The sequence below is a fragment of the Coregonus lavaretus genome (assembly GCF_964263955.1).
Source record: "Coregonus lavaretus genome assembly, chromosome: 5".
NCBI lineage: Eukaryota > Metazoa > Chordata > Actinopteri > Salmoniformes > Salmonidae > Coregonus > Coregonus lavaretus.
This window is the reverse complement of record NC_139992.1, coordinates 22,131,229-22,149,215: the sequence shown is the minus strand read 5'-3', so window position 1 is coordinate 22,149,215 and position 17,987 is coordinate 22,131,229. Positions and strand designations below refer to the sequence as shown.

The window sequence follows — 17,987 nt, the reverse complement described above, 5'->3', positions numbered from 1 at the left end:
GTTGTACAATTTAAAGGTCAAATACACTGCATTTCAAACAGTCAGCAATAATAAAGGGGTTGTGAAGTTATACATAGGCTAAATATAAGCCTTCCACAACCATAAGACCCACTAATAATTTAATGTTTTTATCAAAATTGTTTAACCTGCCTTTTTGCAATCACTGATCTGGCGTTCAAGTCTATGAAAATGCAATTTTTTGTTACAAATGTAACCAGAACCATGCATAATGCACATACACAAATAATGACTAACTTCTTGTAGCAGGCATTAGGCTATAGAAAATTAACAAAGGTCTCATAAACAATCTCTCAAGCACAAGCCCACGTGCTAGTGAGTAGCTAGCTAAGGCAGAACAGTTTTAATTGTGATGAACACACCCTTCTGTCCGTCTCCAACTGTTTGAGCAGCATGTTAGCCTGTCCACTTTGTTCAGATGTTGAAATCAAGTGGCCTACCTTAATTCTCAGAATGAGAACTAGTTCTTTATACAATTGTGTTTTATGCTTATTGCACATTTATAAAACAAAGACTAGACAGCAAGTGTAAAAGTCTTTGGCTAAAATGCTGCTAGCGGTACTTGATACCGCAATGCCACATGCGACAAACTGAGCATTCATTTTCCAGAATCAATGGTCATTGATGGGCTACTCTCGTTTTAACTTCTCCTCTATTACGGTAAAATAATGTCTCAATGTGTTTTGGTGTCCATATGACCGATTCTGTTGGACCAAACATCAAATGCAAATAGCGAGTTGAAACTCTTTGTCAGAGAGGAAGAAGTGATCTCTCATCTTTGTTGTTGTGAGTGGCAGGGGGAGGGGCTTGGTGTGTGTGTGTGTAAACCAGAGGAAGAGGCGAAGTCTGTTCAAAATAAGCCAAATGCGTTTCTATGGGCTTATTTTTGACCTAAGCTTGTCTCCTGCCTTCCCGCCTTGGTGACAATGACTCCCATTGTTAGGGCGGAGACGTGCATCTCGTCATTATATACAAATATCTGGTGTACATGGGAAGGTGCACACCGCACAGAAGGAGTGAAGGAGACTAGACCAAAAAGACAACATGAGAACAAGTTGACATAAACGCTCATAAAAACGAAAAATACAAAAACCTTGATTCTTGCAATACAGGCATTTGGAATATCGCGCAAAAACATACATTGGAATTTGATATATCGCCCAGCCCTACTTTTCAGTGGCAAATATGAAATACACAGGTTTTAATGAATTCTTCCTTCTCTTTTGTCTAAGGCTCCTGTGTATGGAATCAACCGCCTGCCTCCCCAGCAGCACATGTATGCCTACCAGCAGCCCACAAACACACCTCCCCTGCAGTCAACACCAGCCTGCATCTACCCACCTCAAGACCAGGTCTTTGGCGCCCCCCTCCGCTTCGAGTCACCAGCAACCAGTCTACTCTCCCCATACAGCGAGGAATACTACGGCCATTCTCAGCCCACCACCAACCCTCCCCTCCCTGAGCCTGGCTACTTCACCAAGCCCTCCATTGTACCTGTCCAACCACCGAAGAGCATTGAGGGGAAGCCTGTGGGCTTTGGGAAGATCTCCTTTGGCCAGCAGGTTCCTGCTGAGCCTCCTAAGGTGCCTAGCTTTGGTGCTGGAATAGTCGCCCAGTCCACTCCATTGTCCGCTGCCTTTAAATTCAACTCCAACTTCAAATCCAATGATGGGGACTTCACGTTCAAGTCCAAAAACAGTGAGAGCCTGTTGGGGCTTCTGACGTCAGATATTCCCACCAAATCAGAGGTCCCCTCAGAGGGGAAGCCCCAAGAGCCTCCTAGCCAGGGAGGGATATTTACCTTTGGCACTAAAAGCGCAGCTGGGTTCTCCTTTGCTGACGCAATCCAGATCCAGGACAAACCAAACCTTTTTGGAAAAACTGACCAGCCATTTAGTTTCACTGATGTAACCAAGCCGGTATTTGGGCTGGAAAACACAGCGGAGGAGGAGAAGGGAGCGGAGAGCAATAACAACAGCACTCATGTGGAGGAGGACGAGGATGGGCCTCACTTTGAGCCTATTGTGCCCCTCCCTGACAAAGTAGACGTGAAGACTGGAGAGGAGGAAGAGGAGGAGATGTTCTGTAACAGGGCCAAGCTGTTCAGATTCGATGCGGAGACAAAAGAGTGGAAAGAGAGGGGCATCGGCTTAGTCAAAATCCTAAAGCACAATAGATCAGGGAAAGTGCGTCTGCTGATGAGGAGAGAGCAGGTTCTGAAGATCTGCGCTAACCACTACATTACGCCAGATATGCTCCTGAAACCAAACGCTGGATCTGACAAGTCCTGGGTCTGGAATGCCGTTGATTATGCGGATGAGGAACCAAGGCCTGAGCAACTGGCCATCCGGTACAAAACGGCTGACGAGGCATTGCTCTTCAAGATAAAGTTTGAAGAGGCTCAGAAGATCGTTCCCAAATCTCCAGAAAAGCAGCAAGATCAGTCATATAGGAAAAAAATGTATACTAAACCCTCTGCTCCAGAGGTGACAAACTTTGCTGCACAGTTTGCAAAGAAGTACGGGGAATGGGACTGCGATGTGTGCTGTGTAAGAAATGCAGCTAAAGTTATGCAGTGTGTTGCCTGCCAGACTGACAACCCTAATGCCCCATCAAAGCCAGACAGCGCACCGGCTACTGACATCAAAGGCTTTACTAGTGGGGCAGCTTCAGTGGGAGGATTTACTTTTGGATTTGGAGCTGACTCGTCAAAAGACACCAGCAGTGCAGGATCTATTGGAAAAGGATTTGGGTCTTTTGGAGCTCAGATACCCCCCTCCTTTACGTTTGGAACCAGTGGCACCACTTCTATACCTGCTGCTGGTTTTGGTGCCCAGTTTGGTAAGAGGCAAGAAACCACAAAAGTAGCAGTAGAATCAAAGCCGTCAACCATGCCATTTGGCTCTGGATTTGGTGTGCAATTCGTCAAAAAGCCAGGGCAGTGGGACTGTGATACATGCACTGTAAGAAATGAGGCATCTGCAAACAGTTGTGTTTCTTGTCAAACTCTTAACCCTTCAGAAAAACCTGCTGCTAGTGCCCCAGCTTTGGCAACCCTCTCAATTGGGTCTGGATTTGGTGCACAGTTTGACAAAAAAACAGGGCAGTGGGAGTGTAACACGTGTGTTGTTAGAAATGAGGAGTCTGCTAGCAATTGTGTTTCTTGTCAAACTCCAAATCCTGTAGCCAAAACAGTTGTAGATGGAGCAGCAGAATCAAAGCCCTCAACCATGCCATTTGGTTCTAGATTTGGTCCCCAATTCAGCAAAAAGCTGGGGCAATGGGACTGTGATACATGCGTTGTAAGAAACGAGGCCTCTGCAAGCAGTTGTGTTTCTTGTCAAACTCCTAACCCTTCAGCAAAATCAACAGTAGAGGTAGCACCAACAACAAAGCCAACAGTGTCAGGCTTTGGTGCTCTATTTTCTAAGAAGGATGGACAATGGGACTGTGATTCCTGTCTAGTGAGGAATGATGCATCTGCCTCTAAGTGTGTTTCCTGCCAGACACCCAACCCCAATGCTAGCAGCTCCTCTCTTGGGGCCATGTTTGCCAGGCAGGAGGGACAGTGGGACTGTGACACATGTCTAGTCAGAAACAACGGCTCTGCTAGTCAATGTGTTTCCTGTCAGATGCCCAACCCCAATGCTAAGAGCACAGCCACAGCCGCCCCTTCCAGCTCATCCTTCAGCTTTAGCTTCGGGAGTCGGAGTGCCTCTACTCAGCCCGCAGGCACTGGGTTTAAAGCGAACTTCAACAGTGACAGCTCTTTTCAGTTTGGCACAGGCAAAGTTGATAAAAGTTCCCTTGCACCCTTCACGTTTGAGACCCCTCCTCAGGCTGAAAGCAGTACCCCCAGTGCTGCAGGCTTCTCTTTCACCATGCCCATCCCAGCAGGTGGCTTTAAGTTTGGCACTCAGGAAACTGCAAAGGAAACCCCACCAGCTTCAGGGCCTGCGTCAATGTTCCTGAAGAATATTGCAGAGCAGCACAGAGAGAAAGAGAAGGAATCTGGTGTCAGTGTATCTGCATCAGCGCCGTCAGTGGACAAGACAGCTCAGGATGAAAATCCCCTCTTCACTGGCAAACCCAACGACTTCAGTTTTGCAGACTTGGCTAAAAACTCACAAGGAGACTTCCAGTTTGGACAGACTGACTCCAATTTCAAAGGCTTCACCCGCGCTGGTGAGCAGCTGTTCACATCCCTTCAGTCAAACCAGAGGGCAGACACCTCAGCTGACCAGGATGAAGAGGACGTATACAAGACAGAGGAGAATGACGATATCCAGTTTGAGCCTGTGGTCCAGATGCCTGAGAAAGTGGACCTGGTCACAGGAGAGGAGGACGAACAGGCCCTCTACTCCCAGAGAGTGAAGCTTTTCAGGTTTGACGGAGACATCAGCCAGTGGAAGGAGAGGGGCGTTGGGGTCCTCAAGTTCCTGAAGAATGCCACCAATGGCAGGCTCAGGGTGCTGATGAGGAGAGAGCAGGTCCTGAAGGTGTGTGCCAACCACTGGATCACCACCACCATGAACCTGAAGCCTTTGGCTGGCTCCGACAAGGCTTGGATGTGGCTGGCTAATGACTTCTCTGACGGAGATGCCAGACTGGAGCAACTCGCTGCCAAGTTTAAAACACCAGAGTTGGCTGAGGAGTTCAAGCTGAAGTTTGAGGAGTGTCAAAGGCTCCTGTTGGACATCCCACTGCAGACTCCTCACAAGCTTGTTGACACAGGCAGAACTGCACATCTCATCCAGAAGGCAGAGGAGATGAAGTCCGGTCTGAAAGACCTTAAATCTTTCCTGACTGATGACAAAACAAAGATCAAGGAGGACAACAGCCAAGCTAACGTCACGACAGCCAGTAACACCTCTGGTCTGATCATCAAGCCCCACGCAGAGAGCACTGGCCCTACCTTAGAATGGGACAACTATGACCTGAGAGAGGAGGCTCTGGACGACAGTGCTGACACCTCTGTCTACGCCTCACCCCTAGCAAGCAGCCCAATCAGGAAGAACCTCTTCTGCTTTGGAGAATCCACAGCTGGCTTCAACTTCAGCTTCCATCCTGTCATCAGTCCCGCCAAGTCTCCGGCCAAGCTGAACCAGAGCGGGGTGTCTGTGGACGAGGAGCAGGACGTTAGCCAGGAGGAGGAGCGGGACGGCCTGTACTTTGAGCCTGTGGTTCCCCTGCCAGACCTGGTGGAGATCTCCACTGGAGAGGAGAATGAAAACGTGTGTTTCAGCCACAGGGCAAAGCTGTACCGCTATGACAAAGACCTGAACCAGTGGAAGGAGAGGGGCATCGGTGACCTCAAGATACTGCAGAACTACGACACCAAACGAGTCAGACTCGTCATGAGGAGAGACCAAGTCCTGAAGATCTGCGCCAACCACTGGGTCACATCTTCTATGAAGTTGGAGCCCATGAAAGGTGCTGAGAAGGCCTGGGTCTGGAGCGCTATTGACTTTGCAGAGGTAGCTGAGGGAAATGTTGAGCAGTTAGCGGTGAGGTTCAAACTGCAGGATGTGGCCAACTCCTTCAGAGACATCTTTGACCAGGCTAAAACTGCCCAGGAGAATGAGATTCTGGTCACTCCCATAGCCTCCAGTGAGGCCCTTCCTCAGGAGGAAGCAACAGCGACAGTGTGTGGACAGGCTGCTGTGGCCATCCTGAAGGAGACCACCACAGAACGGACGGAGCTGAATCCTGAGACTTTCCAAACCCCTGACTGCAAGGCCTCCACCGCCACACCACACAGCCCTCTCCACCCCTCCAAGATGGTGATGTCCCCACCCAAGTTCCTCTTTGGAACAGACTCTCTCCAGAAGATCTTCGGCAGCAGCCCCCCATCATCCAAGGAGGATGGTTCTTCAGAGAGCTCCAAGGTTAAAGACAGCGGTCGGACCTCCCAGCCTTCAACTGCATTCAAAATCCCAGAAAAAGGTAAGCCTTTTGTGTTATCCTTTCTTGATTGATTTGATTGATCTTGTGATTCAGTGTAAACTGCTTGTTTTTGAATGGTGACGCCCATTATGACGTTTTCAAATAATTTGACCCCATTGTGTTGTGATTCCATTCATGTCCCATTGGTTTATCGCATTGCTCCTCCCACCAGCCCACTGTGTTATTAGGACAGAACATAACCGTCACTCCCATTAGCCTAACTTGCATCCACTATTCCTCACACTTGTTATTTTGATATAGGTTGTTAGATATGATAGCTGATGTAATGGATTATGTAATCAATTACATTTAGCTTAGTAATCGAATCCCTTCAGGTTAATGCAGTCTCAATAATTACTGCTGGCTACGTCTTCATGAAGGCAGAAATGGGGACAGGACATAGTTAGAGGACTCTAGTAAAAGCAATTTTGTCTTGGACATTGAGAGCTTCCACCATTCTTAAAGTAGTCAACTGGGTGGGACTTCCTATGGGTTAAGGAAGGATCACATGATTCCATCCGGGTCAACTGCCAGTAAATTATACTTGTGCGCAAACACTAGGTGGCAGTATGTACCCTTTCAGTTGTTTTGCCAAATCGTAGTAGAAGTAGAAGAATAACTACATCATAATGGAGATTGCCTCAATGGCGCTGCCCGTGAGCTTAGACGCCATAAAGGACTTATATAAAGATGATAGCTCTATCATTCTCTACGGGACAGGACCGAATATACACTGCTCAAAAAAATAAAGGGAACACTAAAATAACATCCTAGATCTGAATGAATGAAATAATCTTATTAAATACTTTTTTCTTTACATAGTTGAATATGCTGACAACAAAATCACACAACAATTTTCAATGGAAATCAAATTTATCAACCCATGGAGGTCTGGATTTGGAGTCACCCTCAAACTTAAAGTGGAATACCACACTACAGGCTGATCCAACTTTGATGTAATGTCCTTAAAACAAGTCAAAATGAGGCTCAGTAGTGTGTGTGGCCTCCACGTGCCTGTATGACCTCCCTACAACGCCTGGGCATGCTCCTGATGAGGTGGCGGATGGTCTCCTGAGGGATCTCCTCCCAGACCTGGACTAAAGCATCCGCCAACTCCTGGACAGTCTGTGGTGCAATGTGGCGTTGGTGGATGGAGCGAGACATGATGTCCCAGATGTGCTCAATTGGATTCAGGTCTGGGGAACGGGTGGGCCAGTCCATAGCATCAATGCCTTCCTCTTGCAGGAACTGCTGACACACTCCAGCCACATCTGGTCTAGCATTGTCTTGCATTAGGAGGAACCCAGGGCCAACCGCACCAGCATATGGTCTCACAAGGGGTCTGAGGATCTCATCTCGGTACCTAATGGCAGTCAGGCTACCTCTGGCGAGCACATGGAGGGCTGTGCGGCCCCCCAAAGAAATGCCACCCCACACCATGACTGACCCACCGCCAAACCGGTCATGCTGGAGGATGTTCTCCACGGCGTCTCCAGACTCTGTCACGTCTGTCACATGTGCTCAGTGTGAACCTGCTTTCATCTGTGAAGAGCACAGGGCACCAGTGGCGAATTTGCCAATCTTGGTGTTCTCTGGCAAATGCCAAACGTCCTGCACGGTGTTGGGCTGTAAGCACAACCCCCACCTGTGGACGTCGGGCCCTCATACCACCCTCATGGAGTCTGTTTCTGACCGTTTGAGCAGACACATGCACATTTGTGGCCTGCTGGAGGTCATTTTGCAGGGCTCTGGCAGTGCTCCTCCTGCTCCTCCTTGCACAAAGGCGGAGGTAGCAGTCCTGCTGCTGGGTTGTTGCCCTCCTACGGCCTCCTCCACGTCTCCTGATGTACTGGCCTGTCTCCTGGTAGCGCCTCCATGCTCTGGACACTACGCTGACAGACACAGCAAACCTTCTTGCCACAGCTCGCATTGATGTGCCATCCTGGATGAGCTGCACTACCTGAGACACTTGTGTGGGTTGTAGACTCCGTCTCATGCTACCACTAGAGTGAAAGCACCGCCAGCATTCAAAAGTGACCAAAACATCAGCCAGGAAGCATAGGAACTGAGAAGTGGTCTGTGGTCACCACCTGCAAAACCAGTCCTTTATTGGGGGTCTTGCTAATTGCCTATAATTTCCACCTGTTGTCTATTCCATTTGCACAACAGCATGTGAAATGTATTGTCAATCAGTGTTGCTTCCTAAGTGGACAGTTTGATTTCACAGAAGTGTGATTGACTTGGAGTTACATTGTGTTGTTTAAGTGTTCCCTTTATTTTTTTTAGCAGTGTAGAAAGCTTGTATAGGCCTAATCCATTACACTTAATGCAATGACGTTCAGCAACTTGAAGCTAACTAAAGATGCATTTGAACACATTTTCATTTCTTAATCCACCAATTCTAGTTTGTCTCACTTGCCAACCATTATTTTGTAGGATTGGATTTTAGGCTTTTCAAAGATAACCCAATGGCTTTTTGGACCAGCACCTCATCCACCCAATTTGAGCCCCCAGGTACTCTGTCACTACACTGTTTGTGTGCTGTGACACGTCACCTACACAGCAGTCACCTGTCTGGCCTTGCCTGGTAGCCGGTCTTAACCCGCACGCAACGAGTGGAACATGCAGTGCATTCGGAAAGTATTCAGTCCCCTTGACTTTTTCCACATTTTGTTACATTAGTCTTATTCTAAAATTGATTAAATCATTTTTTCCCCTCATCAATCTACACACAATACCCCATAATGACAAAGCAAAAACATGTTTTTATAAATGTTAGCACATTTATAAAAAATAAACTGAAATATTACATTTACATAAGTATTCAGACCCTTTACTCAGTACTTTGTTGAAGCACCTTGGCAGCGATTACAGCCTCGTCTTCTTGGGTATGACGCTACAAGCTTGGCACACCTGTATTTGGGGAGTTTCTCCCATTCTTCTCTGCAGATCCTCTCAAGCTCTGTCAGGTTGGATGGGGAGCGTTGCAGCACAGCTATTTTCAGGTCTCCCCAGAGATGTTCGATCGGGTTCAAGTCCAGGCTCTGGCTGGGCCACTCAAGGACATTCAGAGACTTGTCCCAAAGCCACTCCTGCGTTGCCTTGGCTGTGTGCTTAGAGTCGTTGTCCTGTTGGAAGGTGAACCTTCGCCCTAGTCAGAGGTACTGAACGCTCTGGAGCAGGTTTTCATCAAGGATCTCTCTGTACTTTGCTCCGTTCATCTTTCACTCGATCATGACTAGTCTCCCAGTCCCTGCCGCTGAAAAACATCCCCACAGCATGATGCTGCCACCACCATGCTTCACCGTAGGGATGGTGCCAGATTTCCTCCAGACATGACCCTTGGCATTCAGGCCAAAGAGTTCAATCTTGGTTTCATCAGACCAGAGAATCTTGTTTCTCATGGTCTGAGAGTCCTTTAGGTGCCTTTTGGCAAACTCCAAGCGGGCTGTTGTGTCTTTTACTGAGGAGTGGCTTCCATCTGGCCACTCTACCATCAAGGCCTGATTGGTGGAGTGCTGCAGAGATCTCTGGAGCTCTTTCAGAGTGACAATTGGGTTCTTGGTCACCTCCCTGACCAAGGCCCTTCTCCCACAATTGCTTGGTTTGGCCGGGCGGCCAGCTCTAGGAAGAGTCTTGGTGGTTCCAAACTTCTTCCATTTAAGAATGATGGAGGCCACTGTGTTCTTGGGGACCTTCAATGCTGCAGAAAGTATTTGGTACCCTTCCCCAGATCTGTGCCACGACACAATCCTGTCTCGGAGCTCTACGGACAATTCCTTCGACCGCATGGCTTGGTTTTTGCTCTGACATGCACTTTCAAGTGTTGGACTTTATATAGACAGGTGTGTGCCTTTCCAAATCATGTCCAATCAATTGAATTTACCACAGGTGGACTCCAATCAAGTTGTAGAAACATCTCAACGATTATCAATGGAAACAGGATGCACCTGAGCTCAATTTCGAGTCTCATAGCAAAGGGTCTGAATACTTATGTAAATAAGTTATTTCTGTTTTTTATTTTAATTAAATTTGCAAAACAATCTAAACCTGTTTTCGCTTTGTCGTTATGGAGTATTGTGTGTAGATTGAGGATTCTTTTTTTTTTTTTAATCCATTTTAGAATAAGGCTGTAACGTAACAAAATGTGGAAAAGGGAAGTGGTCTGAATACTTTCCGAATGCACTGTACAAACCTTTAGTACAACAACCTAATGAGCTGCATGTCCATGTGTGATACTCAACAGTAACTCTTACTTTAGTGAAATATAGGCTTACTGTGGATGAAAGTTAGGATAGCTGTTTTGCTAATGGAGGGGTGAAATTACTATGTTCCTGGTAGCAGCAAGTAGTGTTGACGGCGATTCAGAGTTCTTCTCCCTCTGTTGAAAGGAGACACTCAGATTCCAGCCATGCTTCCTCACAGGAATGTGCTGTCACACACATTTTTAGTCCAGGATGTGTAGAAACAGTGTGAAAGCAAATCCCGCTCTGGTCCGGTTCGTTCCAGAGATTTATGTCCCAGTGAAAGAGCCAGAGTTCAAACTCAGGTAGCATGTTCTGTTTTTACAAGCAAAACTTGTTCTACCACTGGACGGTAATCTATGAATTGGTTTTAGAGCACCAGGAAGAAATGGTAAAACTGCAATCCTCTATGGTTGACCTCATGTACAATACACTGTAGATCCATGGTTCTAATGTTTATAATGCCTTTGAGATTGACTTACTCAGTAGTAATAGCATTCTCAGAGATATAGGAGACTGCTCGCTTGGTGTGGTGAAATGCATGGTGTACATTTTTTTAGATGCATGTTTCGATGTGGAACTAACCCTAGACATGCAACTATCTGCTTAGTGAAATGGTTTGTGACTTTCTAGCAGGAGGTGAACAATTTTCAGGATAGTAAATAAAATGTTAGCCTGCCCTTTAGTACCAAACAATTACCTTGCAGCATAATTACATCAAGTCATATTACATTTTCTGTAGATCCAATTGTTATTGTATAGTAATTTGCAATTGTATTATTCAAATTCACCTTGGAGATTAATATAATTGTATTACTCTGTTCCTGCTCTCAATGTCTCTGTTCTGTACACTGCTCTGTAGGAAGGGGGCCTCCTGAGTGAGTTGTCTCACTCTTTGTGTTTTTGTGTTATAGCACCTTCTCAGGCGGAGGCCGACGATGACGCTGAGGTGGAGGTGGTCTATGTGAGGCAGCCGACAGCGGAGCAGGCTCTTCTGGCCAGGGAACTCCTGCTGCCTCTCACCTTCTTCTGCTACCAGAACGAACCAGGATATACCAGCGACGACCAGTCCGATGGTGAGAAAGACTCAATTCAATTCAATTCAATTCAATAGACTTTATTGACATGGCAAGTTAAATTACTTACATTGTCAAAGTATACATAACAAAAATGGTGGGACCAACAGCAATAATAATAGTAGTAGTGGAAATGGGATTACCATTAACAGCAACTACAACAATATTAATGAGAACAATAATTCATTAAAGTAGTAGTAGTAGACCAGTCTCAACATGACTGAGAAGCCACATTACATTACATTGCACTTTTCACTGGCTGTCCTTCAGGTTGTGGCAGGAGGACACATAATTGGCTGCCAAAACTGCACATTTTGGCTTTTCAAATTCTTTGTACTGAATTATAATTTTGGGAAAGAAAGATTATCTTAGGTCTGAGTATGTGTCACAGTGTAATAGGAAATGCAGCTCTGTCTCTATCTCTCCCCTGGAGCAGAGTGAGCACAGCCTGTCCTCTCTGGGCAGCCAGGTTTGCCTGTGACGACTGGTCTCTATAGCCAGACTGTGCTCATTGAGTCTGTACCTAGTCAGTGTTTTCCTCAGACTCTCTCTCTCAAACCTTTTATATCTGCATGAACAACGGTTTACTAATTGTAGTTGAGTGTTGCTAATGTTAGTTTGTGTTGTGAATATTGCAGATGAGGACTTTGAGACAGCAGTTAAAGCCCTGAATGGAAAACTGTACCAGGATCCTCCTAAGAGAAAGACTGCAAGTGCAGGTTCTGGTAAGTTTCATGGCCAAATCAGATATAGAGATGGGTACGAATAGGATAGGTTGGGGTGAAATTTTTCCTCAAAGGTTACTTCTCCAATAACCTTCTCCACTCTTCTCCTCTCAGCAGGCCAGGCTGAGGCAGGTGTTGAGGGTCAAGACCCGGAGGTTGAGGTGGTGTGGGAGAAGAGGCCTACTCCAGAGGAGGAACAGAAAGCCAGGATGCTACAGCTGCCTTCAACCTTCTTCTGTGGTGTAGGCAGTGACAGCGAGGCAGAGAAGGACAAGCCAGAGGACTTTGAGACAGAGATCCGCAAAGCACAGGAGGGCCTGGTGAGATTAAATGATATATGCATTTGTTTGCACATAGGTAAACAACTTATGTGGCATTAGGTTATAAGAAATAAAAAATGGTTCTCTCAAGCAAATGTTAATTGTTATTGTGTTTTAGGATGCTGAGAGAAGCTCAGACCCTGTTTCATCTGAGGCTGTGTCCTCCAGCACCGGCGATACAGTGCCAGAACAACAGGTCCCAGACCAGACCCCCAGTAGCCAGGAACAGGCTCCAGATCAGTCTGAGGCAGAGGTCCAGTCCACTACAGCAGAAAAACAGGTCCCAGTTCAGGCAGTAACCATCCAGGAGTCTGAAGTCTCAGCCCCAGGTAGCCAGGAACAGGCCACAGAACAGTCGGTTACCATCCAGGAGGCAGAGGTCCAGTCCACTACAGAGGAGCGGCAGACTCCAGATCAGTCAGACTCTACTCCAACATCGTCTCAGACGGCGGTCTCCAGCAGCGGGGAGGAGGCTCAAACTCCAAACCCTTCAGAAAAACCTGCTGCTAGTGCCCCAGCTTTGGTGACCCCCTCATTTGGTTTTGGATTAGGTGCACAGTTTGGCAAAAAGCCAGGGCAGTGGGAGTGTGACACGTGTCTTGTTAGAAATGAGGAGTCTGCTAGCAGTTGTGTTTCTTGTCAAACCCTAAACCCTGCAGCCAGCAGCGGGGAGCAGGCTCCAGATCAGTCAGACTCTACTCCTGCAGCTACCAGCAGCAGCCCTATAGACCTGTCTACCAAGAAGACCTCTGAGCCTGACTCCACTACTACATTTACTACAACCACTACTCAAGGTATGATATATTTATCACTGCAAAGCCTTTTGAATTCTACACTGATCCTGGAAGCACCCTCACTCAACTCTTGGCAATGCCTTCAATGCCTTCTCTCAGCAACACAATCCCACTTCTGACACTTTTCTTTCTCTTTTACAGATGCTCCTAACTCAATTGCCTCGTTGGCCTTCAGTGCTGTGGGAGGGGAAGGGTTCTCCTTCGCTGATCTGGCACAGAACACCGGGGGGGAATTTGCCTTTGGTAAACAAGGTTGGCACTTCTACGTTTTCTGTATACGATTGACTGAAGGAAATTCAATATTATGTGTGCTCTTAAGATTTATATTAGTCACCATGACAACTGAGCTATGTTTCAGTGAAAACAAATATTTCAGTTAACTTTTTTAATGTTTCATTGTTAGATTCTGACTTCTCGTGGGCGAACGCCGGGGCTACGTTGTTTGGAGCTGCAGCCCCACCCAAAGCTGAGGGAGGGGAGGAGGGGAGTGATGAAGAGGACGCTAATAATGTGGACATTGACTTTGAACCTATAGTCTCTCTACCAGAGGTATTTATCAATGCACTGCTACTCATCTATCTCCACTTACCCTACTGGGAATTTCATTGTTATAAAGTAGCCTTGGCTTGTGCGAGCCAGAACGGCTCATAGGAGCAGGAACCTATCACCTATTTCTTTAGCGTGAAGCAGCTTGTTGTACATCTACATCGCCTGGACAGGACGCTAGTCTAATGTAGGGCCTTACCACAATCTATCTCCTTAATGGAAAAATCCACCCAAAACCACTAATTGCTTTAATTTACAGTGTTAAATAACACTAATATGTGCGAAAAATATTTGTGAACAAATGTTTCATTTTGGCGTTATAATAAGGTTGGTAGCAACATGGAAAATTGTTGTGGAAATCTGTTATCTCAAGTCGACTACAAAATCCACAATGCAATGCTCTCTATGGGCTGGCTTGTTGGATCGCTAGCTAGCTAGCTAGCTAGCTAGCAAACGTAACTACACACAATAATACGAAAGATAATATCAGCATGTAAAGTAGCTAGTTAGCTGTTAAATCGCCTAAACAAACTGCACTATCAATTTAGGAGTCTACAATCTCACCGTGTTCAACCTGCAGATCGATGTGCGTTAGAGTGTTCTAACAGATATATACTGTTGAGGAGATGGGAAACATTGCATTGCTATGTCTATGGGTCGCGCGGTTCATTCTGGGACAAGGAGTGCTCTCCTTCAAGGAGTGAATGGGAGTTTATTGGGCGCTAGCACGAATTTCGTCAACAAGAAGTACAACATTACAAATCTCTTCTGACATGTGAGATAATTAACTTGCTATCTGTAATATCGTATCGCTTTGGAATTTTGACATAGCGTACTTTCGAGAAATAGGCACGTTTTGAAGGGATTGCGTGACGATTAATTTAGCATCCATGTGACGCAGCATGACAACGTGAATGCAATTGGTCGACAGTCTGCTGAGTGGGGCGTTATACGTTCCTTCATGCAATGGATTCCTATCTCCTTTCTATAATATCTCTGGCAACGGCACCATGCAATGCACCCTGGACTAAAGAGGCAGACAAATAGGGAAAAAGTGTGCTAGACCCTCCGTTAAATAAATAATTGAGGTAGGAATATCGCAAAAATAAGATCAATGGCTCATTCGAGAGAAGACATCCTCCCGAGTTGTGACATCGGCCAGTATTGAAATCTGATATGTATGATAGACGCTTTCGCAATCTAAAAGTCGTATTCTTATTAACTACCAGTGTAGTAAGAGCGCCTTTATCACAGTGCTACGTCATAGCAGACAGATTTCTGCCTGCTTGAACGAAAATAACTGATACACATGAAAACATGAAATGACCCAGGGAATCGATAGAACATCACTCATAGATGCACAAAAACAATATAACATAAAAAATGGGTGAACCTTTCCTTTAATGCTGAGTGCCAAGCAGAGACTCTAGGTCATCTTTATAACTGACTAAATGTGTTCTAGGTGGAGGCTTAGTCTAGAGCTGGCATTACTCCACATGCAATCTATATGACAGAGAATCTTGCATGTTCTACTCAATACATTTCTAAATGAGTTCTGTAATCCTACACCCTCCTGATTAATAAGCCCTTTGTCTGGTCAGTAACCAGTGTGTAACTGTGTTGTCCAGGTGGAGACTAAGTCAGGGGAGGAGGATGAGGAGATCCTGTTTAAGGAGCGTACCAAGCTGTACCGCTGGGAGAGAGACCTGAGCCAGTGGAAGGAAAGGGGTGTGGGAGACATCAAGATCCTCTTCCACCCCGATAAGAGGTTCTACCGCGTGCTGATGAGGAGGGAGCAGGTGCTGAAGGTCTGTGCCAATCACACCATCTGTCAGAGCATGGAGCTCAAACCCATGAACACCTCTGACCAAGCCCTAGTTTGGACAGCTACTGACTTTTCAGGTAGGTCTATACATAGTTGAAGTCGGAAGTTTATATACACCTTAGCCAAATACATTTAAACTCAGTTTTTCACAATTCGTGAACATTTAATCCTAGTAAACATTTCCTGTCTTAGGTCAGTTAGGATCACCACTTTATTTTAAGAATGTGAAATGACAGAATAATAGTAGAGAGAAGGATTTATTTCAGCTTTTATTTCTTTCATCACATTCCCAGTGGGTCAGAAGTTTACATACACTCAATTAGTATTTGGTAGCATTGCCTTTAAATTGTTTAACTTAGGTCAAACGTTTCGGGTAGCCTTCCACAAGCTTCCCACAATAAGTTGGGTGAATTTTGGCCCATTCCTCCTGACAGAGCTGGTGTAACTGAGTCAGGTTTGTAGGCCTCCTTGCTCGCACATGCTTTTTCAGTTCTGCCCACAAATCTTCTATAGGATTGAGGTCAGGGCTTTGTGATGGCCACTCCAATACCTTTACTTTGTTGTCCTTAAGCCATTTTGCCACAACTTTGGAAGTATGCTTGGGGTCATTGTCCATTTGGAAGACCATTTGCGACCAAGCTTTAACTTCCTGACTGATGTCTTGAGATGTTGCTTCATTATATCCACATAATTTTCCTTCCTCATGATGCCATCTATTTTGTAAAGTGCACCAGTCCCTCCTGCAGCAAAGCACCCCCACAGCATGATGCTGCCACCCCCGTGCTTCACGGTTGGGATGGTGTTCTTCGGCTTGCAAGGCACCCCCTTTTTCCTCCAAACGTAACGATGGTCATTATGGCCAAACAGTTCTATTTTTGTTTAATCAGACCAGAGGACATTTGATCTTTGTCCCCATGTACAGTTGCAAACCGTAGTCTGGCTTTTTTATGGTGGTTTAAGAGCAGTGGCTTCTTCCTTGCTGAGCGGCCTTTCAGGTTTTTATTTTATTTTTATTTCACCTTTATTTAACCAGGTAAGCCAGTTGAGAACAAGTTCTCATTTACAACTGCGACCTGGCCAAGATAAAGCAAAGCAGTGCGATTAAAAACAACAACACAGAGTTACATATGGGGTAAAACAAAACATAAAGTCAAAAATACAACAGAAAAAATATATATATATATATATACAGTGTGTGCGAATGTAGTAAATTATGGAGGTAAGGCAATAAATAGGCCATAGTGCAAAATAGTTAAAATGTCGTATTAACACTGGAATGATAGATGTGCAAAAGATGATGTGCAAATAGAGATACTGGGGTGCAAATTAGCAAAATAAATAACAATATGGGGATGATGTAATTGGATGGGCTAATTGCAGATGGGCTGTGTACAGGTGCAGTGATCGGTAAGCTGCTCTGACAACTGACGCCTAAAGTTAGTGAGGGAGAGAAGTCTCCAGCTTCAGAGATTTTTGCAGTTCGTTCCAGTCATTGGCAGCAGAGAACTGGAAGGAATGGTGGCCAAAGGAGGTGTTGGCTTTGGGGATGACCAGTGAGATATACCTGCTGGAGCGCAGACTACAGATGGGTGCTGCTATGGTGACCAGTGAGCTAAGATAAGACTGGGATTTGCCTAGCAGTGATTTATAGATGACCTGGAGCCAGTGGGTTTGGCGACGAATATGTAGTGAGGGCCAGCCAACAAGAGCGTACAGGTCACAACGGATGGCACTGTGATAGACTACATCCAATTTGCTGAGTAGAGTGTTGGAGGCTATTTTGTAAATGACATCGCCGAAGTCAAGGATCGGTAGGATAGTCAGTTTTACGAGGGCATGTTTGGCAGCATGAGTGAAGGAGGCTTTGTTGCGAAATAGGAAGCCGATTCTAGATCTAACTTTTGATTGGAGATGCTTAATGTGAATCTGGAAGGAGAGTTTACAGTCTAACCAGACACCTAGGTATTTGTAGTTGTCCATATAAAACTCTAGGTCAGACCCACCGAGAGTAGTGATTCTAGTCGGGTGGGCGAGTGCAAGCAGCGTTCGGTTGAAGAGCATGCATTTAGTTTTACTAGTGTTTAAGAGCAGTTGGAGGCTACGGAAGGAATGTTGTATGGCGTTTAGCTCGTTTGGAGGTTTGTTAACACAGTGTCCAATGAAGGGCTAGATGTATACAAAATGGTGTCGTCCACATAGAGGTGGATCCAAGTGTCACCAGCAGCAAGAGCAAGTTGCAGCGGTGGTAGCCAGGTGGAAAGCATGGCCAGCCGTAGCAAAATGCTTGTTAAATTCTTGATTATTGTAGATTTATCGGTGGTGACAGTGTTTCCTAGCCTCAGTGCAGTGGGCAGTTGGGAGGAGGTGCTCTTATTCTCAATGGACTTTACAGTTTCCCAAAACTATTTGGAGTTAGTGCTACGGGATGCACATTTCTGTTTGAAAAAGCTAGCCTTTGCTTTCCTAACTGATTGTGTATATTGGTTCCTGACT

The 17,987-nt window shown here is 45.8% G+C and overlaps 1 protein-coding gene across 1 annotated transcript in view; it reads left to right on the top strand.

Annotated features, from left to right (window-relative positions):
* LOC311129126 (E3 SUMO-protein ligase RanBP2-like) overlaps window positions 1-17,987 on the top strand; it is a 46,883-nt gene that overhangs the window by 24,125 nt on the left and 4,771 nt on the right. Inside the window, exons 19-26 of the mRNA XM_084161415.1 lie at window positions 1,251-5,964; window positions 11,123-11,284; window positions 11,923-12,009; window positions 12,124-12,329; window positions 12,448-13,123; window positions 13,265-13,375; window positions 13,527-13,672; window positions 15,298-15,571. Of these exons, the coding sequence (XP_084017541.1) occupies window positions 1,251-5,964; window positions 11,123-11,284; window positions 11,923-12,009; window positions 12,124-12,329; window positions 12,448-13,123; window positions 13,265-13,375; window positions 13,527-13,672; window positions 15,298-15,571 (6,376 nt within the window). The remainder of the gene's footprint in view (window positions 1-1,250; window positions 5,965-11,122; window positions 11,285-11,922; window positions 12,010-12,123; window positions 12,330-12,447; window positions 13,124-13,264; window positions 13,376-13,526; window positions 13,673-15,297; window positions 15,572-17,987) is intronic.